The 25439-nt window shown below is 38.1% G+C and overlaps 2 protein-coding genes across 7 annotated transcripts in view; one reads left to right on the top strand and one right to left on the bottom strand.

Moving 5' to 3' along the window:
- The window catches only part of NOC3L (NOC3 like DNA replication regulator), a 32034-nt gene extending 11568 nt beyond the window's left edge, over positions 1-20466 (top strand). The window contains exons 9-21 of one of the 2 annotated variants that reach the window (XM_055300242.1): positions 2436-2611; positions 3011-3139; positions 8552-8683; positions 10630-10710; positions 11003-11103; positions 13605-13677; positions 13776-13839; positions 13920-13991; positions 15360-15541; positions 16355-16483; positions 17134-17231; positions 18819-18903; positions 19253-20466. In XM_055300242.1, the coding sequence (XP_055156217.1) occupies positions 2436-2611; positions 3011-3139; positions 8552-8683; positions 10630-10710; positions 11003-11103; positions 13605-13677; positions 13776-13839; positions 13920-13991; positions 15360-15541; positions 16355-16483; positions 17134-17231; positions 18819-18903; positions 19253-19381 (1451 nt within the window). In that variant the 3' untranslated portion in view covers positions 19382-20466. The remainder of the gene's footprint in view (positions 1-2435; positions 2612-3010; positions 3140-8551; positions 8684-10629; positions 10711-11002; positions 11104-13604; positions 13678-13775; positions 13840-13919; positions 13992-15359; positions 15542-16354; positions 16484-17133; positions 17232-18818; positions 18904-19252) is intronic. The other variant, XM_055300243.1, reaches the window with a different exon arrangement.
- A 113-nt stretch (positions 20467-20579) lies between these two features.
- The window catches only part of PLCE1 (phospholipase C epsilon 1), a 323410-nt gene continuing 318550 nt past the window's right edge, over positions 20580-25439 (bottom strand). For all 5 annotated transcript variants that reach the window (XM_055300238.1, XM_055300237.1, XM_055300239.1 and 2 more), the window contains one exon: positions 20580-25083. The gene's annotated coding sequence lies outside the window, so the exon portion shown is untranslated. The remainder of the gene's footprint in view (positions 25084-25439) is intronic.

Here is a 25439-nt window from a genome sequence, read left to right as displayed (position 1 = left end):
CTCAGTTGGGCTCCTTTACTCAGTAATGAGCCTAAGGATCACCCAATTGCTGTCTCAGCTGGAGCAGGACTACTGAATCCTGTTGGGCAGGAAGGAGATGGTGGGACTGGGTGCTGTGGATGTTGCTTCTGTGCTCTGGCCTCCCAACTGGAGCCTACTTAGGAGCAGACATACCAAGGCCTGGGAGCTTTGTGTAGACCAACACTGTCCAATAGAAATATAATGTGAGACACACATGTCATTTAAAAAATACGTAACCATACTAAGAAAAAAAAGTAAAAAGTAATAAAATTACTATGTATGTTATTATTATTTCAACATGTAGTCAATTTTAAAAATTAGGTATTTTACATTCCTTTTTTTTTTTTTTGGTACTAAGTTACAGCACATCTGCATTTGGACTAGGCACAGGTCAGCTACTCACTTGTCATGTGGTTTGTGGCCTCTGTATTGTATCTTGCAAGTGTAGGCCTTTTCTAAGCGGATGGGACCATTATGAAGTACTTTTTTCAAGTTAAAAAAAAAATTATGCTATAAATAAATAAATAAAATCTTAAAAAAAAAAAAAGCGGGGGGAGGGGGCAGCCCCGGTGGGGCAGCAGTTTGGCACCGCCTGCGGCCCGGGGCATGATCCTGGAGACCCTGGATTGAGTCCCACGTCAGGCTCTCTGCATGAAGCCTGCTTCTCCCTCTGCCTGTGTCTCTGTCTCTCTCTGTGTCTATCAATAAATAAATAAAATCTTTAAAAAATTATGGTAAAATATATGTAACATTAAATTGATCATTTTCACAATTTTTAAAGTGTACACTTGTGTGGCATTAAGTAAATCCAGCATCATACACCCATCATCGCTATGCATCTGCAGCACTTTGGCATCTTCCCCAGCTGAAGTTCTGTATGTATTTTTTTTTTTTAAGATTTTATTTATTTATTCATGAGAGAGAGAGAGAGAGAGGCAGAGACACAGGCAGAAGGAGAAGCAGGCTCCATGCAGGGACCCCAATGCAGGACTTGATCCCGCGTCTCCGGGATCACGTCCTGGGCTGAAGGTGGCACTAAACCGCTGAGCCCCCCGGGCTGCCCCTAAGTTCTGTATGTATTAAACATGAACTCCCCATTCCCTTTTGCCCCCAGCCTATGGCAACCACCATTCTACTTTCTGATTTGAATTGAATATAGATCTGATTCTAGGAACCTCAACTTATATGTGGAATTATACAATATTTGTCCTTTTTATAACTGGCTTATTTCACTTAGCATACTGTCTTCAAGATTCTTCTAGCATGTGTCAAAATTTCCTTCCTTTTTAAGCCTGCAAAATATTCCATTGCATATATGTACCACATTTTGTCTCTTCATCCATCCATTATGAAGTCTTGTCACTTTTAAGTAAATGGAAGATATAGTTCTTTTTTTTTTTAATTTTTAAAATTTATTGGGATCCCTGGGTGGCGCAGCGGTTTAGCGCCTGCCTTTGGCCCAGGGCGCGATCCTGGAGACCCGGGATCGAGTCCCACGTCGGGCTCCCGGTGCATGGAGCCTGCTTCTCCCTCTGCCTGTGTCTCTACCTCTCTCTCTCTCTCTCTGTGTGTGACTATAGTCAAAGCCAAAGGCAGGCGCTAAACCGCTGCGCCACCCAGGGATCCCAGAAGATATAGTTCTTATGATGAATACAGCCTGTTTGAGGAAAACTCATATACATGAGAAGCAAGCTTAAAACAAAGGCACTATCATCTATATGTCTTTTTCATCTCTGGTTGTGTATGATGTGGAGGAAGTGTTGAACCTACTCTAGAAAAACCAGTGTTTTTTCATATTCAAGGTGCTATGTTATGGTAGCAAAGTATGTGTGTAGAAATTCCTAGAAAAGTACTGTGAATCATTGGCTATTTTGAAGAAAAATTTAAATCTGGACCTCCTGGGTAAAGATCCCATAGAGGGCATTAGCAGGAAGTCAACGGAAATGTTGTTTTAGATTCTGCAGATCTGATTTTTGGAACATGGAAGAGATGAAGGCTCAGAGTCTGGAGCTTGCTCATATTCACTAGCTAATTAATGGACGACTAGGATTTGAACCCAGTCTTCTTGACTTGTAGTCTAGTGTTTTGGGGGAAAGCCTGTAGAGCAAGCCTAGGGATTCCTTAAGGTATCCAGCTCTCTGTCTCCCCCTGCCCCGATTGATTCCCTGAGACCCTTTTCTTCTAATAATACATCTTTTAATATGTATGGAGAGCCAAAGTTCTTAGCATGATGATTAGAGTCCATGTAGATGATGGCAGATAAATTTTATGATAGCGTTTGTACTTGTGTCAAAATGTGGACTCGACTCACTTAAGAGTTTGCATAGTATATTATTGCATATTACTATAAAATAAAGCTAATTAGTTGAAGTTTTGATCAATAAGTAAAGTAACTACAGTTATCTTTTGATTAGACTGGAAGCAAAGGAAACTGAAGAAAAGTAATGTAGTTTCCTTAAAGGCCTACAAAGGACTGGCAGAAGTGGCTGTGAAGAGCCTGTGTGAGCTGTTGGTGTCACTACCTCATTTCAACTTTCACAACAACATCATCGTATTGATTGTCCCTCTCATGAATGACGTGTCAAAGTCGGTGGGTTGCTGTCATCCTGGATACAAAATTATAGAGTTTGATTATTTTTTTCCTCAGAATTCTTCTGGAGCTATTATTTATTGCTAAAATAGTATCACTTTGTTAAACATTGCCTCTTTAAGAAAATTCTTTGAACATAAGTTTGGTGTGATGGTTCTGAGCAGGAGGTGGTTTCACCCTCCAGGAATGTGAGGCTATGGCTGCACACAGTTTTGATTGTCACAACTGTAGTGGCTTCTACTAGTATCCTGTGGGTAAAGGCTCAGGGCTCCTCAACTTCCCACAGTGCACAGGAGCATCCTCTGCCCCCTCTCCTCCCCCATGAAGAATTGTCTGGCTTAAAATGCCAGTGGTGCTGAGCTTGAGAAAACTGGCTGAGTGTAACATTTTATTTTTCAGATCTCTGAAATGTGTTGTGAGGCAGTAAAGAAATTGTTTAAGCAAGATAAATTAGGCCAAGCTTCCCTTGGTGTGATTAAAGTGATTTCTGGTTTTGTGAAGGGCAGAAATTATGAAGTTAGGCCAGAGGTAAGCCTTCCTTTTTTGCATTTTATTTGTTTTTAAATTATAAAGTTAATTTTCAGTCATTACAAGGAATTTTATTCTTCGCAGAAGTGTATAAAGTAGGAAACTCCCTCAAGTATAGGTACTCTTAACAACTTAGTACATATTCTAGATGTTTATAGATATAGATGTGTATATTTGTTTATATATTTTTAAAATTATTTAATACATGCTTAGATTTTAGAATAGAAATGCATTTATTCTATGGACACTGTTCTGGAGCTGTTTGCATTTTGTGTTGTATGGGATGATCTCATATCTCATTCTTTTTAATGTCTGCTGTAGTTTTCTTTAATTGTTATTACTTTTAAAGATTTTATTTATTTATTCATGAGAGACAGAGAGAGACATAGGCAGAGGGAGAAGTAGGATCATGACCCGAGCTGAAGGGAGATGTGCTCAACCACTGAGCCACCCAGGTGTCCCTGGATTAAATTTTTAAACTTTAGATATTGGATCCAACAGTATACACATTTATAAATTTGAGAGGTAATGCCACATTGTCCTGCAAATACATTTTATCACTATGTTCTCACAGTGAGAACAACCTACCAAATGCTGTATGTTTCTGCCATTTAGTCTTTGTTAGTCTGGTGGGTAAATAATTCTGTGTGTTTCATATATATATTTTGTTTGTACGTCTTTATTGGTGAAGTTTTACATACATATACTTATTAGTCATTTGAATTTTTTTACCCATTTATATTGCTGCTAGTTTTTCTCCTCAGGTATTTGTTTTAATGACATAATGCTTTTTTTGATACTCCTTTCAATAAGTATCAGCTGTGTACTAGGCACTCTTCTAGGTCCTGAGTATATAAAATAGTGAATAAAAGAAACAAAAGCTGGGTGTGTTTGTTGAGGTTACATTGCATATAAGGATAGTAAGTTTTTGTTATGTAAGTCGCAAATATTTGTTTGTTGCTCTACCATTTAATTTTGTATTGTCTTTTTTGTCTTAAAGAAGTTTTACATTTTAATTGACTGTAATTTTTTCCCCCTTTCTATATGAGATTATATTTTTGTCATTCATGGAAGGACTTCTTTAATCCTAGGATTATAGATTTTCTCCTTCTAGAAGAATGTTCATTTTTTATTTTTAAATAATCTATTTGACTTTTTGCGTGTGTTTATGGTATAATTGCATATACTTTGTATACGCACATACTTTTTGAAATGGATAGCCGGGATCCCTGGGTGGCTCAGTGGTTTAGCGCCTGCTTTCGGCCCAGGGCATGATCCTGGAGCCCCTGGATCGAGTCCTACGTCGGGCTCCCTTCATGGAGCCTGCTTCTCCCTCTGCCTGTGTCTCTGCCTCTCTCTCCCTCTCTCTGTGTATCTCATGAATAAATAAATAAAATCTTTAAAAAAAAAGAAAAGGAAAAAAAATGAAAATGGATAGCCAGTTACTCCAATACCATTTTCATTTTGCTGCTGATTTAAAATGCTGCCTTTATTTTATTTTAAATCCCTACACAGAATTTTATTTTGAACTCTTTCTGTTCTGTTGAATCAGTTAATCCCCTGTAAGTAATACACTATTTTTTAAAAGATTTTTTTTATTCATGAAAGGCAGAGAGAGAGAGAGGGAGAGGGAGAGGCAGAGTGAGAAGGAGGCTCCCCACAAGGAGCCCAGTGTGGCACTCGCTCCCAGACCCCGGGATCATGCCCTGAGCCAAAGGCAGGTTCTCAACCACTGAGCCACCAAGGCATCCCAGTAATACACTATTTTTAATAACTGTAGCTGTATATCTATAATGTGTAGTATAGTACATCCATATAGTATACTTGGTAGGATGGTACTGATCAAAATGGGCATTACTGATAAAAGGCATTGGCCCCCTTTTTTTCCTCCAAAATATTTTAAATTACTTTTTATATATTACTTCAGATGGAATTTAGAATGAGATTTTTTGATTTGTCCTCTCAAAATAGTCACATAAAAATTCTGATTGGAATTGATTTAAACTATAGATTAGATTGGGAGAATTATTTACAGAATTGACTTTTTTCTTTTTTTCTTTTTTTAAGATTTTATTCATTTGAGAGGTAATGAGAGAAAGAGCAGAAGCAGGGAAGGGGCAGAAGGAGAGGGAGAAGCAGATTCCCCACTGAGCAGGGCCCAGAGTGCGGCTCCATCCCAGGACCCTGAGATCATGAACTGAGCCGAAGGCAGATGCTTAACGAACTGAGCCACCCAGGTGCCCCAGAATTGACTTTTTTCTATTTGAGAATATGTATCTTGCCATTATTTAAGCCTTCATTTATGTTCTTAAGTGAAATTTTATAATTGTCTTCATTTGGGTCTTACATATTTTTATGAATTTCATTTTTAGCCCTGTAGTTTTTATTGTGAAGCTGATGTTTTCTACGGTTTTATTTCCTAATTTCAAGTCTTTGTTTGCTATTAATTCTCTTTCGTTCTTTAAAGCTAATAATTTCAATAGGACAGCTAATGTTAAAAATATTGGGCTTAAAGAGAAAATACTTAGCGTCGTTAGCGAGAACTGTAGAGTGATCAGATAATAAGGCTTATATGTGATACTTGTGCAGAGGGAAACCATTTTAGTGATGTTAGAATATAAAGTACCTTCTTTAATGTGTTGGGTTTTTTTTTTTGGTTTATATTTAGGCTGTACAATGTGTTTTAAATTTATACAACATGATTATATATATATACACACACATATATACACACACATACATACACATTGTGAAATGATTACCACAGTCAAATTATCACCTCTCTATCACAAATCTATCACCTCTCACCTTTTTTCTGTGGTGAGAATCCTAAAGATTTACTCTTAGCATATTTCAGATTATACAATACAATTTTATTAACTAATTACTGTGCTATAAATTAGAACCCCCAGAGCTTATTTATCTTATAACTGAAAGTTTGTATCCTTTGACTGATATTTATGATATTTCCCACATCCCCCAGCAACCACTGTTTTAGTATACATCTGACTTTTTCAGATTCCCCATGTAAGTGAGATTGTACAGTATTTGTTTCTCTCTTTAGCTTATTACACTTAGGATGTCCTCTGGGTTCATTTCTGATCACAGATGGTAGGATCCTTCTTTTTTAGTGGCTGAATAATATTCCATTGTATGTATATAGCTAGCACAAGTTCTCTATTCATTGATAATGGATATATAGGCTGTTTCCATATCTTTGTATTGTGAATAATGCTGCAATGAATGTGGGAGTGCACATATTTCTTTGAGATACTGATTTCATTTCCTTCGGATATATACCCAGAAAAGTGGGACTACTAGATCATATGATAATTCTTTTTTAATTTTCTGAAGTTTCTATGCTGTTTTCCATAGCTGTACCAGTTTGCATTCCTACTAGCAGCATACAAGGGTTTCCTTTTCTTCATATCCTAATAGTTGTTTTCTCTTACCTTTTTTTAAAAGTATATTTATTTATTTATTTAAGTAATCTCTACACCCAGTGTTGTGCTCGAACTCATGACCCCAAAATCAAGAGTTGCAGTCTCCTCTGAATGAGTCAGCAAGGCGCCCCTATTATCTTTTTGATAACAGCCATTCTAACAGGTGTGAGTTGACTTTTCATTGTAGTTTTGGTTTACATTTCCCTGATGATTAGTGCTATTGAACACCGTTTTGTACATCTACTGGCCATTTGTTGTATGTCTTTTTTTGAAAAATGTCTATTCAGGTCTTTTGCTCATTTTTCGAATCAGGTTATTTGTTTTTTGCCATTGAGTTGTAGGAGTTCCTCATATATTTTGGATATTATCTTAGATATGTGGCTTGCAAATATTTTCTCCCATTTAGTAGTTGTCTTTTTATTTTGTTGATGGTTTCCTTTGCTGTGCAGGAACTGTTTATTGTAGTCCCACTTGTTTATTTATTTATTAAAGATTTTATTTTAGAGAGAGAGAGAGAAGGAGCACAGCAGGGGGAGGGGCAGTGAGAAGCAGACTCCGCTGAGCAGGGAGCACAATGCAAGACTGGATCCCAGGATCCTGGGATCATGACCTGAACCAACGGTAGATGCTTAACTGACTGAGCCACCCAGGTGTCCCAGTCCCATTTGTTTATTTTTGCTTTTGTTGCTTGTGCTTTTTGGTGTCCTATCCAAAAAATCATTCCTAAGACCAGTGCCAAGGAGCTTTTTCTGTATGTGTTGTTCTAGGAGTTTTATGGTTTTGGGTCTTATATTTATGTCTTTAATCCATTTCACTTTAATTTTTTGAGTGGTGTAACAGAAGGTCCAGTTTCATTCTTTTGCATGTGGATACCCAGTTTTCCCAGCACCATTTATTTGAAGAGACTGTCTTTTCTGCATTGTATTCTTGGTGCCCTTGCCAAAGATTAGTTGACCGTCTTTAATCTGGAGTTATTTTTTTATTTGGTGCATGATAGCTTATGAGCACATAGAATACCTACAGAATACTCATATTGCCCTTTCTGGTACCTAGCAGACTTCCTGTTTGCTGTTCTGCTTTTAATTCTTGTTTCCATTCTGTGCTTTAAGCCCTGTAAACTGAAATATTCCACTTTCTCCCAAATATACATAATGGAGCATCAAAATAACACAAACCTATAGTTCTCACATGTTTTTTTCCAAGAATGCTGCTGTGACTGAAGGAGGTCAGTAGAATGGTTTCTTCCAGAGAAAATTAGGATTTGAACCCCTTTTGTCTTTGTGTTTGGGTGATTGCTGTGGTACACAAAACACCAGTTTCTAAATTAGTTTCTGGATTTTTTGAATGGCTTAAGGCAGTAGTTTCATTGTGTTCCTGGACCACCATCAGCTGGGAATTAGAAATACAAATTACGGGGCCCTACTCTAGACCTAGTGAACCAGAGACTTGGTTTCTTGGTGAAGTTGGAGACGAATAACTTAAAGTTAACAACATTGGTCTACGTGGTTTTTTTTTTTTTTTTTTTTTAATTGGGGGGGAAAAAGATGAAGATTAGAACTCCTAACTGCAAAATAGAGGCTGGTTTGGTAAATTAAAGCTGGTTTAGAAATACCTGATTTACATCCTCTCCTCCCATACTGGTCCAAACCTTTTTCTGGCCTGTCCGCTCTATGTAATTCTATCTACCGATGGCAGGTAATGTGTTATCTCGTCCTTATACTCATTACACTGCAAAATAACATTATGTATATCTAGCCAAATACTAGTATTCTTTTCTAGACACAGATCACCAAATATGTTCAGCAATAAGATATGTTTAGCGTTGTGTGAAAGGTGATAAAAGATGTGTCAAAGGTGTTTTTGTTTGTTTTGGTACAAAGGAAGGAATATTTTTTGAATGCTTTTTCTGTGTAAAGATTTTGAGGGAAATATGAATATTAAGCTCTTTATTGTGTTTTCTTCATATTAGATGTTAAAGACATTCTTGTGCTTAAGAATCAAGGAATTAGAAGTGAAAAAAGATACAGAGGACATTAATAAACCAAAAAAGTTCATGACTTTCAAGGAAAAGAGAAAAACTCTATCAAGAATGCAGAGAAAGGTTTGGTTGATTTCCTTTTTTGTTTGACTTGAAATTAAAACCATAGTATAAAAAAAATAAAAAATAAAAAATAAAATCATAGTGCCTATCATAGTATAGGCACAGGCAGAGGTATTTATTTTTAATATTTATTTTTTTATAGTTTTTTTTTAAGATTTTTATTTATTCATGAGAGACACAGAGAGGGAGAGGCAGAGATACAGGCAGAGGGAGAAGCAGGCTCCATGCAGGGAGCCCAACGTGGGACTTGATCCCGGGACCCCAGGATCAGGCCCTGGGCTGACGGCGGTTTAGCGCCGCCGAGCCACCCGGGCTGTCCCCAGGCATAGATATTTAAATCATAAATACAAATATGTCAAAACCTGATATTTAGAAAATTTTATTTTTCCCAGGTATTGCAAAGAAGTGCTTTATTAACTTAATTAAACTGACAATTCATTGGCAAAAAGAACAATGAAAAAATTTCTTTGAAGTGCTGGCTTTCATTTATTTATTTTTTGCTCTTCACGTTGTCTTAGATTCATTGTGATTCTGAGATCCCTTCCTTGACAGGAAGGTGATAGTCATGTAAAGTTGGCAACAAAGTAGGTTTTTGTTAATGTTTCTGTTTTGGCTTTTATTTGAAACCTAGGTTGAAATTCCAGCCCTTGTTTATTTAGTATGAAACTTTGGTAACATTTTTTAATTTTGAGAAATGGAGCTAGTAACAGCACATACCTTGTGGGTCACTGTGCATTTTAATAAGATGATGTAGGTAAAGCATTTAGTAAGTGCGTGACCCTGGGCATGCTTTATAAACATTAATGATGACCACCAGCATTGTTATTCTCAGAACATTTCTAAGTAGTTAATTAGGGTTATCAAATTGCTTATAAAAACAAAACAAAAAATTTTCAGGGATATCCATCTTTTTTTTTTCCTTTTTAATTTTTTATTTATTTATTTACGATAGTCATACAGAGAGAGAGAGAGGCAGAGACACAGGCAGAGGGAGAAGCAGGCTCCATGCACCGGGAGCCTGACGTGGGACTCGATCCTGGGTCTCCAGGATCGCGCCCTGGGCCAAAGGCAGGTGCCAAACCGCTGCGCCACCCAGGGATCCCCGGGATATTCATCTTTGAATGTATCTAACAAATTTTGAAAAGGGGACAGAAATACCAAAGTAGACATAATGATTGGAAACAAATGAAGGTAAATATTTTAATTATTTATAGATTGGGTATCCTAATATACCCAATATCCTAAAATAGATTGGGATATCCCTGTTAGAAACAGCATGTACATAGCTGTGGTGTGGAAACAGAGGACCTTCTAAGAACATGGCAGCTCCTTAACTTGCATGAGGGCAGGAAACTCTCAGTTGGTCCCTGCATGTCAGGCAGCTGAGTAACCGTTATTTGCTGCTCATACAGCATAAGGATGTGGAAAAACTGATTACTTTGTTGAATTTCTCTCTAGTATCTGGTTTTATGCACTGTATATAAACATGTTAAGGAAGTATCGTTGATGACTAATTTCCATGGTATAGATGATTTAACAATAAGGATTATTTCTGGGCTCCATGTGTTCCCTTTTTTTTTTCTTTTGAAAAAACTTAAATTAGAGAAAACTCCAGAGAATAAGTATCCCACATATGTACCTTTCACAACGAGCAGATATTTGTAGACTTCCTTCAGTTCCATTCATGAGAAGAAACCATTGGCGATAGAGTTAGAGTCCCCGTGTCCCTCTCCCCAGTCTTGTTCTCACCGTCCTCCCTGGAGGCAGCGCTGTCCTCTCTGTGGTTGGGGTTAGCCACCTCTCCAGGTCTGTGTACTTTTGACTTGTGTTTGTATTCACAGACATTTGTGGTGTGTGTTTCGGGATACATAGTATTCTGCCTCTGAAGCGTGCATTTTCACTCAGTGCTGCATGCTCTTACTCTCCTTTTCCCTGTCTCTTTGCAGTGGAAGAAAGCAGAAGAGAAACTAGAGCGAGAGCTTCTGGAGGCAGAAGCTTCAGAGAGCACAGAGAGAAAACTTAAACTGGTAGGCAGTTCACATTCTCTCACGCTTTTAAAATGTTTTATGAAAGGGTTTTAACTAGAGGTTATTGTTGCAACTTGTGGTTGTAGAATCTGGGTTTAAGTCCCGAGGCTTTGATGTGATCATTGCTGGTCTCATGACATCACAGGGCACATAGCTTCATCCTGTCCTGTTGGATTGTGGAGAAGGTGGGGAGGGGACAGAAGGTTGAGCTTTCACCATCCTTGTTGTGGAAACTCGGAAGAAAGGAGACGGGGTTATACTCACAAGTCATTTTGTCTGCTTCTTCTGCCAGCACACGGAGACTCTGAATATTGTGTTTGTAACCTACTTCAGAATATTGAAGAAGGCCCAGAAGTCACCTCTCCTGCCAGCAGTTCTAGAAGGCCTTGCCAAGTAAGGGCTGTGTAGGTTGACGCCTTTTAGACTCTTTCCAAATAAAAAAAAAAACCCATGACTCTTAACGAAGGTTTACTCATGCTGACCCCGTGTCCTTTTCCATTTCTGTTTGTCCACCAGCCTTTCCTCGAAACTCTTCATAACGCTGTCTTTTTAGTTTTCTCATCTCAAATCTTTTCTTTTTTAAATCTCCTTCAGTAACTCCTTCTGCTGACTATGTTTTAGGTCGCAGAGGTTCGTCTCAGACTGTTTTGTCTGCACTGTGGTCTGACCCACTGTCAGACTCTTGTGTGGTCCATGTAGGCGACTCCTGAGTCTTCTAATCCTGCTTGCACATCATTTCTCGAGTTCTGTGCAGTCTTTTCTTTTGTAAAGAGAAATCTCTCAGTGTGTTCTGGGCCTGTTGGGGTGGTATAGTGAGCTAGAATAATGGTGGTTGTGGTAGTTTTCCAGATATTTGAGGTAGTATCCTGTAGGCTAGTGCAGTGGAACTATATTGTAAACCACTTACGGAATTTAAAGTTTTCTGTTATCCACATTAAAAAGGTAAAAAAAAACTCGTGTAATTAATTTTAATGTATTTTAATATATTAAACTCAGTTTATCTAAAATATTTTGATGTACAGTCAGTATTTATTGAGATATTTGATGTTCTTTTTTTCATAAAAACTGATGAGAATATTTCACACTGACAGGGTATCTCAGTTGGACTAGCCCCATTTTAAATGCCTAATAGCTGCAAGTGCTAGTATCTGTCATTGTTGGATAGCACAGCTTTAGAAATAGGACATATGGTTGGAAGAGAGAAAAGGCAAGTTCTGTTTAGTATAAGAAATTTCTTCCTAATGATTGTAGCTGTTTGGCAACGGGATTTTAAAGTAATTTGGCTGGGACACCTGCATGGGTCAGCGGTTGAGTGTCTGCCTTTGGCGCAGGGCGTGATCCCGGAGTTCCAGGATCGAGTCTCGCATTGAGCACCGTGCATGGAGCCTGCTTCTCCATCTACCTATGTCTCTGCGTCTCTGTATGTCTCTCATGAATAAATAACTAAAATAAAAAAAAAGTAATTGGGCCTTGTTACTGAAAAGATTAGAAGAGAGGTTGGTCAGACAAGGGATTATTCCTACATTGGATAGGACTTACTGTTTGTTTTTCAATGACCAATTCCTTTATTTTAAAAAGTTGTTTTTTTTTTTTAAGATTTATTTATTCATGAGAGACAGAGAGAGACAGAGACACAGACAGAGGGAGAAGCAGGCTCCAAGCAGGGAGCCCGACATGGGACTCGATCCTGGGTCTCCAGGATCACACCCTAGGCTGAAGGCAGCGCTAAACCGCTGAGCCACCAGGGCTACCCAAAAAAGTTTTTAATTATACATTCTTACTTTAAAAATTCAGATGGTTCAAAAGAATATAAAATTAAAAATGACAAATTCTACTCCTAGATATGTACATGAGTCTGTCTTTTTGTCACACAGGTGGAATCATGCTCTGTATGCTGTTCTGTACTTTGTATTTTCCTTGTTGATAAAATGGTTACTTTGGGTAACTTTTCATGTTGGCATGATTATGTCCACTTTTTTTTTTTTTTAACATTTGGGATATTCCATTTTATGGATCAATACTACTTTTATTTGGCCTGTGCTCTGTGCTGCACTGAAAATACCTTCATGCGCTTGTGTGCATATATTGTTGGCAGGTCAGAGGGTCTGCTCTTTTAAAATTTTGATAAATACTGCTCAGTTGCTTCACAAAAAAGCCATACTGGTACATGGAGAATATATCACTTTTAAGATTCTTTCTTGTTCTGAGATTTACATAGTGTCAAAGGCTCTTGCACTAATATTGAAAAATCTTTAAGTACTTCAATGCCTAATATTTTATACTCTACAAAGTGCTCTCACCTTTAGTAGATCAGATTATTCTTCCTATAACTCTACTGAGTGATCTCAATTATCCCTAGAAACAGAGGCCCAGGACTGAAAAGGATCACATAGGCAAGTAATTGCAGAACTTGAATTAGACTGTATGTCCAATATTCTTTCCATTTTATTTTTGAAGCTTTAGTAAATATTGTTTCCGTATTCCTGTAAAAGTCTCTCCTCCTTTCCCTTTTCCTGCTTCCCGTTTTCCCAGAAGCTGATGCTTTTGGCCCTTTTATGAGTTAGAACAGCTCGGTAGCTGATAAACTTTCCTTGTAGCATTGTTCATTTTTAAGAACTTGTTTTGTAGGGCAGAAATATTCCTGAAATATTTTCAGTTTATTTAGTGCCTCTTATATATTCCTGCTGAGCATAGAGTATAGTGTCCAGCTGTGGATGAATTGTCATAAAGGCCATTTTCAATTAATAAAAAGTATCAATAATTACCAGTATCTCCATTGGAACTAACATTGAAATAAGGAATATTACAAATATGCCTTTAAAGTCAAATTTAATTCCTAGCTGTTTTATTTCTGCTTTTAGGTCACCGATTAACTAGAATCTGTTTGATTCTAGGTTTGCTCACCTTATAAATGTGGAGTTTTTTGATGATTTATTAGTAGTACTTCATACTCTCATTGAGTCTGGTGTAAGTAACTCTATTAATGAATTACTTTTTAAGATACAAATGCTGATTATTATCCTTAATGTCCTTTTCTCTCTCTTTTTTTTTTCTTTTTTTTGAAGGACCTAAGCTATCGAGAAAGTCTTCACTGTGTACAGACTGCTTTTCATATTCTTTCTGGGCAAGGTAAGATATTTTCTTAATCAAGTTTTTTTCTTTACCTGTGGAGGCTGTAACATACCTAATTGTTTGTTGTAATTTCAAAGGTGATGTTCTGAATATTGATCCGATGAAATTCTATACACATCTATATAAAACACTGTTTAAGTTACATGCAGGTATGTACATTTTGATAATGTTTTATTTATTTATTTATTTATTTATTTATTTATTTATTTATTTATTTATTTATTTATTTATTTATTTATTTATTTATTTATGATAGTCACAGAGAGAGAGAGAGAGAGAGGCAGAGACACAGGCAGAGGGAGAAGCAGGCTCCATGCACCGGGAGCCCAACATGGGATTCGATCCCGGGTCTCCAGGATCACGCCCCAGGCCAAAGGCAGGCACCAAACTGCTGCGCCACCCAGGGATCCCTGATAATGTGTTTTTAATAAATACTTATCTTTTAAGAATATCTTGTGACTGGTATAACAGTCAATGAAAAATGAGAAATCAGAATTGGTATGTTAAACTGTTGGCCTCTGAGGACCATACATCTATATTTAATGTTTCATAAGAGTTGGAGAGAGAGAATTTCTGGAATTGACTGGAGCTGTAGTACAACCCTCTCTGTCTCATAAGTAGTATAGCACTACCTCATTGGTTAGGGAAATGATTTGGGACAGGTATGACAGTTCAGCTTGGGTTTATCTGGAGTGCAGTGAAGTTATGTAATGGAAAAGTAATAAGACTATGTATTACCCCCAAAGTACAAAGGTAGTGATCCAAAGGGGCACCTGCAACCCAGTGTTTATAGCAGTAATACCCACAATAGCCAAACTGGAAAGAGCTGAGGTGTCCATTGCCAGATGAATGGATAAAAAAAGATGTGGTTATATATACAATGGAATACTACTCAGCCATCAGAAAGGTTGATTACCTACTGTTTATAGTGATGTGGATGTAACTAGAGAGTATTATGCTTAGAATTGTCAATAAGAGAAAGACAGTTATATGGTTTCACTCATGTAGAGTTTTTTTTTTTTTTAAGATTTTTATTTATTCATGAGAGAGACACAGAAAGAGAGGCAGAGACACAGGCAGAGAGAGAAGCAGGTTCCATGCAGGATCCCGGTGTGGGACTTGATCCCAGGACCCCAGGATCATGCCCTGGGCCAAAGGCAGACGCTCAACCACTGAACCACTCAGGCATCCCTCACTCATGTGGACTTTAAGAAACAAAGCAGAGGATCATAGGGGAAGGAGGGGAAAATGGAATGGAAAGAAATCAGGGAGACAAACCATGAGAGACTCTTTAACTATAGGAAACAAACTGAGGGTTGCTGGAGGGAATGTTGCGGGATGGAATGGGGTAATTGGGTGATGGGCATTAAGGAGGGCATGTGATGTGATGAGCATTGGGTGTTACATGCAACCAATGAATTATTGAATTCTGTATCTGAAACTACTGATATGTTGCTAATTGAATTAAAAAAAAAATGCAATGAGAACAGCCCTGAAGGGTATATCCGCTGTTTTAGGTGCTACCAATGAAGATGTCGAGATTGTACTCCAGTGCCTTGATGTCATGCTAACTAAGCGCAGAAAGCAGGTTTCTCAGCAGAGAGCCCTTGCCTTCATCAAGCGTCTTTGTACCCTTGCTCTTCACGTTCTTCCAAATTCAAGCATTGGCATTTTAGCAACTAACAGAATATTAATGCATGTAAGTAATGATACAAAGGAGTATAGCTAAGTTCTGGTAATATAGCAGTGCTGTCTTCTTCGCATCTTTTTTTCCCTATTTGTGTTATTACTGTGATAACGGCAAAATCCAGAGAGAAAAGAAGTATATAAAATTAGGAAAAAAAAGCATTCCTACCCCTGTTGACACTCTGCAGAGGTAACCATTTACCATTTGGGGAGTTTTCTTCTTCCAGCAGACTTTTTTTATTCACATATAAACATATACAGCACACATACACAGACAAGACAACTTTTTTTTTTTTTTTTTTTTAAAGATCTTATTTATTTATTCATGAGAGACACAGGCAGAGGGAAAAGCAGGTTCCATGCCCAGAGCCTGACGCGGGACTTGATCTCAGGTCTCCAGGATCACACCCTGGGCTGAAGGTGGCACTAAACCGCTGAGCCACCCGGGCAACAACACAGCTTTTTTAAGATATACGTTATTGTTCACCTTTTTTTTAATGTTACAATGTTGAACACATTTTTGTGTCAGTATAAATACAGCTATAAAGTACATGTGTTCATAGCTCTTTTTAAAAAATATTTTATTTTTTAAGTAGGCTCTATCCATACTCAATGTGGGGCTTGAATTCATGACCCCAAGATCAAGAGTCACTCCTCCACCCACTGAGCTTGCCAGGTGCCCCACATATAGCTCTTCATATAAGCATAAAATCGAATTAAATTTATTTTAATTTTTTTCAAATTAAATTTAAACAGAAATGAAAATACAGAACCTAATATTCTTTATGAATATGAATTTAATTCTTTTTATGTGGTATTTTTGCAGACTTTCCCAAAAACAGATCTGTTACTTGACAACGAATCTCAGGGCAGTGGGGTTTTCCTTCCTGAGTTGGATGAGCCCGAATACTGTCATGCTCAGAACACTGCGCTTTGGGAATTGCATGCACTGCAGGTAAGGATGACCTTTTTTCTGTGAGCAGTGTTTTTCAGTTTTTCCCCAAGTAGTTATTTGCCAGAATCCTCAATATAATTTTGTTCTGGGATGGCTTTTTGTAGAATTCTTGTTTTAATAGTCTACATTTCACTTTGGTCTTAAAGATGTTGAGGTACATTTTCTAGGAAAGTGGAAAATGGCAGTTTTGTGGGGTGAAGTTTAGAAAAATTATTGAAATCTTTCCCCAACACTATTCAGAATAGAAGATCTGCATATGGCCCCACCCAATGAGACAAGTTGCCTCTCAGTTTCAAGAGGGTGGCCTGTGTCCTTATCCTTGAGTGTGGACATAGAGGGAGACTCATAGCAGATATGTCTCAGGAAACCTGTTGTAAGCTAACTTTTTCCACTCTAAAAGAGAAATTGCTTTTAGATTACTCTTTTCATACTGTAAAAGCTAGACTAAGCTATGTCACTGGTAACTTGGTCATCAGATTAATGTAATCATGTGAGCAAAGAGTATTTTTTCTTTCGGTATGTGGTTACTGTGAATTATATACGTATCTGTGATTTTTAAGAAATAGTGTTTATTAAAGAATATCTTTGCTGTGGTTGGTCTTTTATAAATTACTGACGTGCAAAATGTGGTTGTCCTGTTTGTCCTTCAGAGACATTACCATCCCATCGTGCGGAGATTTGCGGCCCACCTGATGGCCGGAGCCCCCTCTGAAGGCTCGGCAGCACTCAAGCCAGAGTTGAGCCGGAGGTAGTAGCCAGCCCCGCCGTGTCAGGCCTGCCATTGGTCACCACTTGCTCTGAGAAGTCTGCTTTAGGAAGCCCTAGGTTTGGAAATACAAAGTGCCAGTTGATCTAGATTTGGTCTCGATTCGTATTCCTGAATTGTTCTAAGGAGAAAACATGCTATGATTTTGTTAGTGTGTTTTTGATGATCACTTAATGTGTTTTTGGTTATAAAAAGTTTCACACATCCAGGTAAATTGGAAGAATAGTGAAAACACAAATGCCCGACATTTAGTAAGATAATGCTGTATTTGCTAGATGTGACGATTCACAAGTCCAGCCACAGTGAGAGTCCTGTGTCCCCTCCTCCTGATGGTCCTGCTGGAGCCAGTAGGGCAGAACTGAGAGAAGAGAAGTGCTTTGGAACACTGCCACTCAGAGAGGCCACAGTTCTCTCCATGGGCCTCGCAGTCCCCTTGGTGTAGTGCAGCCGCATCTGCCCCCCAGCGTCCATTGGATGCTCCAGATTGGGAGTTAGGGTCCTGCTGGGAGAAGTTTCCTTTCCAACTTCTTACTTTGAAAAATTTCAAAAGTACCAAACAGTTGAAAGAATAATGACCTTTTTCCACGGAAAAGAAAATGATGTAAGAGACACCTTGTAATGTACTCACAGCTCAGAATTAATAGTTTGCTGTAGATTTTTCTTCTGACTTTCTCACTCTCCCTGGTTTCTTTTTTTTTTTAAATTTTTTAATTTATTTATGATAGTCATACAGAGAGAGAGAGAGAGAGAGAGAGGCAGAGACATAGGCAGAGGGAGAAGCAGGCTCCACGCAGTGGGAGCCTGACGTGGGATTCGATCCCGGGTCTCCAGGATCGCGCCCTGGGCCAAAGGCAGGCGCCAAACCACTGCGCCACCCAGGGATCCCCCTGGTTTCTTGAATTTGGAGATCACAGACAAGTGACCATAGGCAAGCAGATATTCTGGCCTCTTCAGGGTTTAAACAAAAACTGAATTTTTTGCTATATTTTAAATATTGGACAAATACACCTAAAAATAAAAGTTCCAGCTTCTCTTGAAGTAATGGGAGATTTGGCAAAATAGCTGTATATTTCTACATGGCAGAAGAAGTCAGCTGCTTCCTCATTCTAAATGAGGCATAAACTCTAGTTTTCTGTGAACCCTTTTCCTTCTGGGCTGAATAGAGATAACTTTTGGCCTTATTAAATGCCATTTACTTTTTTCCCCTCATATGTCCTATCTGTCCTCCAGCCTCGTTTTTTAAAATGGAGAAGAAGAAAACAATTACCCATCAGCTTTCTTATTCATGATCCTTTTCTGGCATTTTTTTTTAAATTTATTTATTCATGAGAGACACAGAGAGAGAGAGAGAGAAAGAGAGGCAGAGACACAGGCAGAGGGAGAAGCAAGCTCCATGCAGGAGCCTAACGTGGGACTCAATCCTGGGTCTCCAGGATCAGGCCCTGGGCTGAAGGCGGCGCTAAACTGGGCTGCCCATTAGAATAATGAGTCCTTCTCTTTGGGTACAGTCTAATTATTTTCTAGATATCCAGATAGAGTGATGTCTTTACATTCCTTCTGTGATTATAGATCTGCTGCAGAACTCTTTGAGACATACAGCATGGCTGCAATGACGTTCAATCCTCCCGTTGAATCTTCAAGTTCCAAAAGAAAGGTGTGTGAGATTTTTTCATTATCTTTGTTTTAAAAGACGAAATAAAAACTGTCTTATTAACTGATTCCAACTTCCTAATTGCATTACAGATTTTATTTTTTTCCCCATGTTCAGGAATTGATGATGGGGTGGATGTGTGGGATTGGGACTCTGTGGAGATGGTCATGAGACCATTCTGTTCAGTGTAGGCATGTAGGATGTGTCCGGGTCCTGACCCAGTGCTTGTCACTATCAGGTGTCATGTGCTGGTTCAGGGTCCACTGTTGCCATTTTCAGTTTTGCTCATGGCTTGGCTTTTGCTTATGACAAAGAACTTTTAATATGAGTCACTTTTAACATTTTTTTTCAGAATGAAGTTTTACAAGGGGATTCATTTTTGAATGAAGATTTAAATCAACTAATCAAAAGACATTGCAGTGAAGCAGCTACTCACTTGCCTCTGGATTTCACCAGATATTTGAAAACATCACTACAGTAGAAGAGTGAAGTGTCAGTGGACTTTATTGTATATTTATGTTTGTTTAGGTGCACACAGAGACATACTAGTTTATTTAGGACATTCTCTTTTTATACAAGGGAAGCTTCCTAAGAAAATGCTTGAAGTTTTTTAATGACATTGCTTTTTTAAGACTTAATATACATCTAAGGGTGCCTGGGTGGCTCGATTGAGCGTCTGACTCTGGATTTCAGCTCAGGTCATGATCTCAGGGTCATGAGATTGAGCCCCACATTGGGCTCTGCGCTGGGCATGGAGTCTGCTTAAGATTCTCTCTCTCCCTCTACCCGAATTCCATGCTCTCTCTCTTCCTCTCTAAAAAAAAAAACCCAAAAAACAATATACATCTTAAGTTATAGTTTAAAAAAGATCTTTGGAGTGAACTTAATTGAATTACAGTTGCTAGATTAAAATAAGGGCATAGAGTGCAGAAAAATCAAGACCACGAGATTGCTTTTTTTACCATTCAGCTACTCTTTATAACCAAACTCTCTCAAATGAAATAAGTACATTTTTATTGCAACACTATAGATGGCAATGAGACAAGTTCTATATATGAGTATATTTTCAGGAAAATTTTTGAGAAAAAAAATAGCTTGAAATTGGATGCCAAGTTCATTGGCTCTTGCTGAATGACACACTTTAAGAAGTAACCTAGTTTGATCTTATTTAAGAAAATGAGAGTGTTCATTATGCTTCTTTTCAAAAAAAGTTTGTGATCCTAGTCTCTTCAGAGTTCGTCGCATTTTCTGATGTGCTCTGGAGGGTGATGGGGGATAACTCTGGGTGGGAAAACCAAGTTGAAGACTTGACTCTGTTTTAACGATAAATGGTGCTGTTGAAGGGCTTTTTCTCTTTTCCTTCTCTTTCTCCTATTCCTCTTCCTTCTCTTCCTTCTTCCTTGTCTCTTTGTACAGATAAAGTCCTTTTCTTGTGAATATAATTAAAAAGCAATATTTTACCTAAGCTGTTGTCATATTCTAGGAATGGCCTATGAAGTAAGTTTTTGTAAAAACAGGTTATAAATATCCTCTTCTGTGAATAATTGAATAAAACAGCTACTTTTTTTTGCCTTCTCTTCTTATGTAAGAATTAAAGAAGTCACAGCAGTCCCAACTAAATACATCTCTTATGTCTTCAAAACTATAGAAGCCAAAAAAAAACAAAAACAAAAAACTATAGAAGCCAGTTCTTTTGGTCTAGAGCTTAAAGCCCCCCCTTTTTTTCCCTCATGAAGTAAATGAAAATAGAAAGTTCCTTTATTACTCCAGCTTAATGGAGAGTATCAGCTCAACATTGCATGTTAATCTTTTGGCATGTTCTTACATGTGATTTTAGGCTTAATTATTTTAATGAGAATGTACGATTTAACATACACATATTTGCTTTTAACCTACATTTCAGATATAAAACAGTCCAGCAATGTTATGAATAGTTTTTTGGATGGTCACAGGATCTTTCCCTGGGACCATTACACGTCACAAATCATTTATTCATTCATTCATTCATTTATTTACTTACTTACCAAACATATATAAATACATTTATCTTTCACTTTGGCAGCAGAAACTGTACTTTAGGTGAAAAATCCATTTTAAAATAGAAATTCATCAACTATTTCACACTTGTATTGTGCTTTTAACCTAGTTACACATATAGAGAATCACAGTGGGACTATTATTTATACATCTAGTATTCAAGTACTCTTTTGGTTTGAGAATGGTATCTATTTGTGCATAAACTTATATGGCCTGTTTGATGAGTTTCATTTTCAGAACTAAATATCATAGTCATTAACAGTAACATACACTATGAGGCTATAACATGCCACAGCCTTAATATATTTTTTTAAACTAGACAAATATCAAGCACCTACTGTGTGCTTAGCACTGTGCTAGGCACTTAAAAGTGAAGTGGGGGGTAATATGTATAAGACACAGCTTCAGTCTTCCCTGGACTGGGAGAAGATCACACAACATTTAAAAAACTGGAACTTTACCCAATTCAGTGTCAGAGCGAATTATTTCAAAGTTCAGATACCTAGGAAAGGTTTCATAGACCTGCTTGAGCATGTCTATTCTGGAGACTATTTTGGAGATTTTATACATCCAAGAGATGTATATGAATAACTTGGGAATCATGGAGATTCAGTATTTCAGCGACATTTAGATATCCCACGTCACAATCCTTAGCCGTCAACCAAAGACCGATCCCTTAGGACGTTGACACTTAGAGATGGCCAAGAACATACAAATTGTTAACAACACACGGTATCACGGGGATGCTGACCTAAGGGTGGACTTTGTGTAAGAGGCAATCTTCCTTTTCTGGTAACTTTCTGGAGGGTCCCCTCACTTCGCTGCTCATGTAAGAAGCAACTGCGGGGTCAGAGGCAGCCACCGAGAGAATTGTAGGCTGTAGGCTGCCTCTCACTCCACCAAGTAAGAGATGAGACCCCAGCCAGGAGAATCCTACTCTTCTCTTGGTGTGGTGGCAGTGGCTTCGGTTTTATCAGGCAGAATGCAGGCTCTGTGACTTGTCAGAATTAAGCAAGGCCTGTGGGTATCCGGGCAGAGGGGACAGGTCTATGGAATTAGAAGGAAAGAGAAGAGGAAGGGGAAGATGGCGTTTGAGAAAGGAGTATGTGTGGCAGGAGGGGGCCCTCGTCATCAGTGAGCCTCCAGTGTTTCCGAGCCATGGAGATGGGAGACCTTTGTATGAAAGCAAATTTAAGTAAAAACTCACTTCTGCTGAGTTGCACTTCCTGTCTACCCCCAACTGGAGAATTGCTAAGCAACTATTACTTGCTAAGGATGATATGAAAAGAGGTATTTCCTCAAGAGGGCATTTGCTGCCCAAATAATATTGTTACTTCTTATCGATTTGCCCTCAAACTTTCCCTCAACTCCTTAACTACCTCACGCAACCTATTTGCAAAACAACCAATTCCAGATGAACAGGTGATCAAGGGGAAGTTAATCTCTGTCAATGTCACAGACCATGTTGGATTCTTTTTTTTTTTTTAATTTTTATTTATTTATGATAGTCACACACAGAGAGAGAGGCAGAGACATAGGCAGAGGGAGAAGCAGGCTCCATGCACTGGGAGCCCGACGTGGGATTTGATCCCGGGTCCCCAGGATCGCGCCCTGGGCCAAAGGCAGGCGCCAAACCACTGCGCCACCCAGGGATCCCCCATGTTGGATTTTTATCTAATCCTTTCTCACCAGCTATACACATTCTGTAAAGCTGGCATCACCTAACAGTCACAGAACTCCTGCTCCTTTGTTTTTAGTGAAGTGTGTTAACATATTTTTCTTCAAAATCTTGTAATAAACCTACTTTGCATATTTAAGTTCTCTTCCATATCAACTTTACTGATAAAAGTTTGCTACCCAGATTTTTAGCAGTCTGGAAAGTATGATTTGGTAACTGGTTCAGTCTGAGTGGCTGTTTGATTCATTCAAAATAAAAGGATAATTTTTCATTTGGTATACCAACATAGCTATATAGTTCAGAGAAGCTACCAATAAAAATTTCATATATTTGGCAAACGCCAAGTTAGTGGACGCTACATTTTGAGCAAAATGTGTCCCCAAGACTCTGGAAGGAAGTCTCCAAGACTCTGATACAATGGAGTTTGTACTTTCACCTCTAAGTGGGATGAACAACCAAGTTGGGTTTGACATAGGGAATACATTCACTTGTAAAAACTAGTCTCACTTCTGTCCCAGAAGTTTCAGACTGTCCTGCCATGGAATCAACTATGTTACAGATGGCGGTGGGGCGGGGCGGGGCTGGAGCTTAGTGTCAAGGCCAAGGGCTAAACCTCCAGCGACGAGTCTTGCTTCTCGGCCTGTTTGCATGGTTTTCAGTGAGGCCAGTACCTCGGTTTTCAGTACATGGTAAACCAAAACAGAAAAAAATGCCAAATTTATAGAAGCATGAGAGTGTTTCTGGAATATTTTTTCCAACTGGGGCAGTATTGTGCATTTCTTCTAGACTGAGGACTTGAAGAGAAACCTGTAGCACTGGGCAAACGACATCAGACTGGAATAGTTTGAATTCTGGCACCAGCAAATGGTGGCTGTTCTAGCTAGCATTAAGGCTTTGAGTCAGTAAGAACTTCCATTAATGTGAAAGCTGTCTGGTGTATTTTTTAACACTTCCAATTTTAGAATATGCAAAGAATTGCGGACTGTTTTATTCACGTTTATAATTGGTAATAAATAAATGAAACAAAACCAAACAGAACCAAAAAACCCAAAACTTTCCAAAGAAAAAGGATTTTTGGTGTGCTTTATAATTTGAAGAAAAAATTTTAATATCAGCAGAAAGATAAAATTTAGATTTTCGAGGAACACATTTCATTTTAAAAGTCATAATTTGCTTCATACCAAGAATGAGAAGAATCCTTTACACTTATGTGATAGTTTATGCAGCAAGATTTTAAAGGTAATTACTTTAAATAGCAATTATGTCTTGGATCAATAGCTCTTCAGTTAATCAGAAATGAAAATAAAGCTTTTTTTTTTTTTTTTACATGAAATTCTGTTCCATGTCAGGTATTCAGAGAACACATATTTTTTCTTTTTAGGAGATTTGTCTTCAAATAGAACCGCTGATGCTTCTAATCCATAAGCAATATCAAGAAAGCTATGTATAATAAATACATAAGTACAGTGTCAGTACAAACCTTGCAAAATAAATAAATTCGAACACCAACTCAGTCTACTTTTGCTTTAAGAAATGGTTAAATTTCTTGTTAAGATGCCACAACTCAGAAAATATTAATTTATACATCATTCTAAATTCAGTCTGTGAAAACCAAAAGTGGAATAATCTGTGAATACATAAGCAATAAACTTTAAAAAATCATCATTCTCTACATAAAAAGAAATGCCAAAGAGTCCACTAATGGTGCACAATATAGAAACTACATTTTACTTTTTAATGAATCTTACAGGATATATTTACATTTGCAATGCCCCAAAGCTTCCGATTGTCAGCCATGAATGTGATGAAAGCTAGTTTGCTTGTGTTCAGACCACTGTGGCTCTTGTTCCCAGTTTTCTAAGTTGGGTCAGCAAACCATGGCCCTGGGCTAAATCCAGCCCACCACCAGTTTCTGTATGGCTCTTGAACTAAGAATAGTTTTACATTTTTAAATGCTTGAAAAAAAAAAAAACCCAAAGAGGATTACTTGTGACATGAAAATTATATGAAATTGCAATTTCAGTGTCTGTAAATAGTTTTATTGGAACACAGCCACACTCATGTATAGATGGTCTATGGCTGCTTTTGCACTGTTAACAGCCAAGCTGAGTAGCTGCAACGGAGATCATATGGCCCATAAAGCCTAAAATACTTATTGTCTGGCCCTTTATGGACAAAGTTTGCTGACCCTTACTCTAAGTCTGTTACTGCAAGCAGCTTAGCAATGTTCCAACTGCTGACATTTGTAAAATGGCAATCTCCTGGGCTTCTTTGCTGCATTCATCAAGAGACTGGTTGGTAGGTAGCCCTGTGTCATTTTGCTTGACCTCAGCATGGACCTCACATCATGAGTGAAGAAGGCTTCAGTTCAGAAATCAATTTCCAGTTGAAGTGTAATGAAAGTAAGGAAATTATATTTGTTTCCACCATGTTCACTCTTGACTAACTTCTTACCAAAAGATCTTCACCTGTAAAGTGGTATACATAAACCTGTTAGTATATTTAAAATGAAGGAGCAGAAACATCTGCAGTGTAGCATGGGTTTAGTGTTGTTCAAGAGAAACCCACAGGTCTGATGGCTGCTTTGGAAGGAGAGACTATTTGCCATAAACTCGCAGTGTTATAACACGATGTTCCTGGGAGGTGGAACACGAGCCTATTTCTGCCCTGGAACACCACATCCTTTAGAAAGATTTTTTAAAAATCACAATCCAATTTAATCACAATAAACTTCAACTTTTCTTAAAGGTGGAATTACTTCAACTCTGCCTTATTCCAGATAAAAGAGTTAAGATAAAATAATTGTTCAGGAGTTCCTAAATTA

The sequence above is a fragment of the Nyctereutes procyonoides genome, unplaced genomic scaffold (genome assembly GCF_905146905.1).
Source record: "Nyctereutes procyonoides isolate TBG_1078 unplaced genomic scaffold, NYPRO_anot_genome, whole genome shotgun sequence".
In the NCBI taxonomy this organism is placed as follows: Eukaryota; Metazoa; Chordata; class Mammalia; order Carnivora; family Canidae; genus Nyctereutes; species Nyctereutes procyonoides.
Note: the sequence above shows the minus strand (reverse complement) of the source record. Positions and strands in the feature narration are given on the sequence as shown.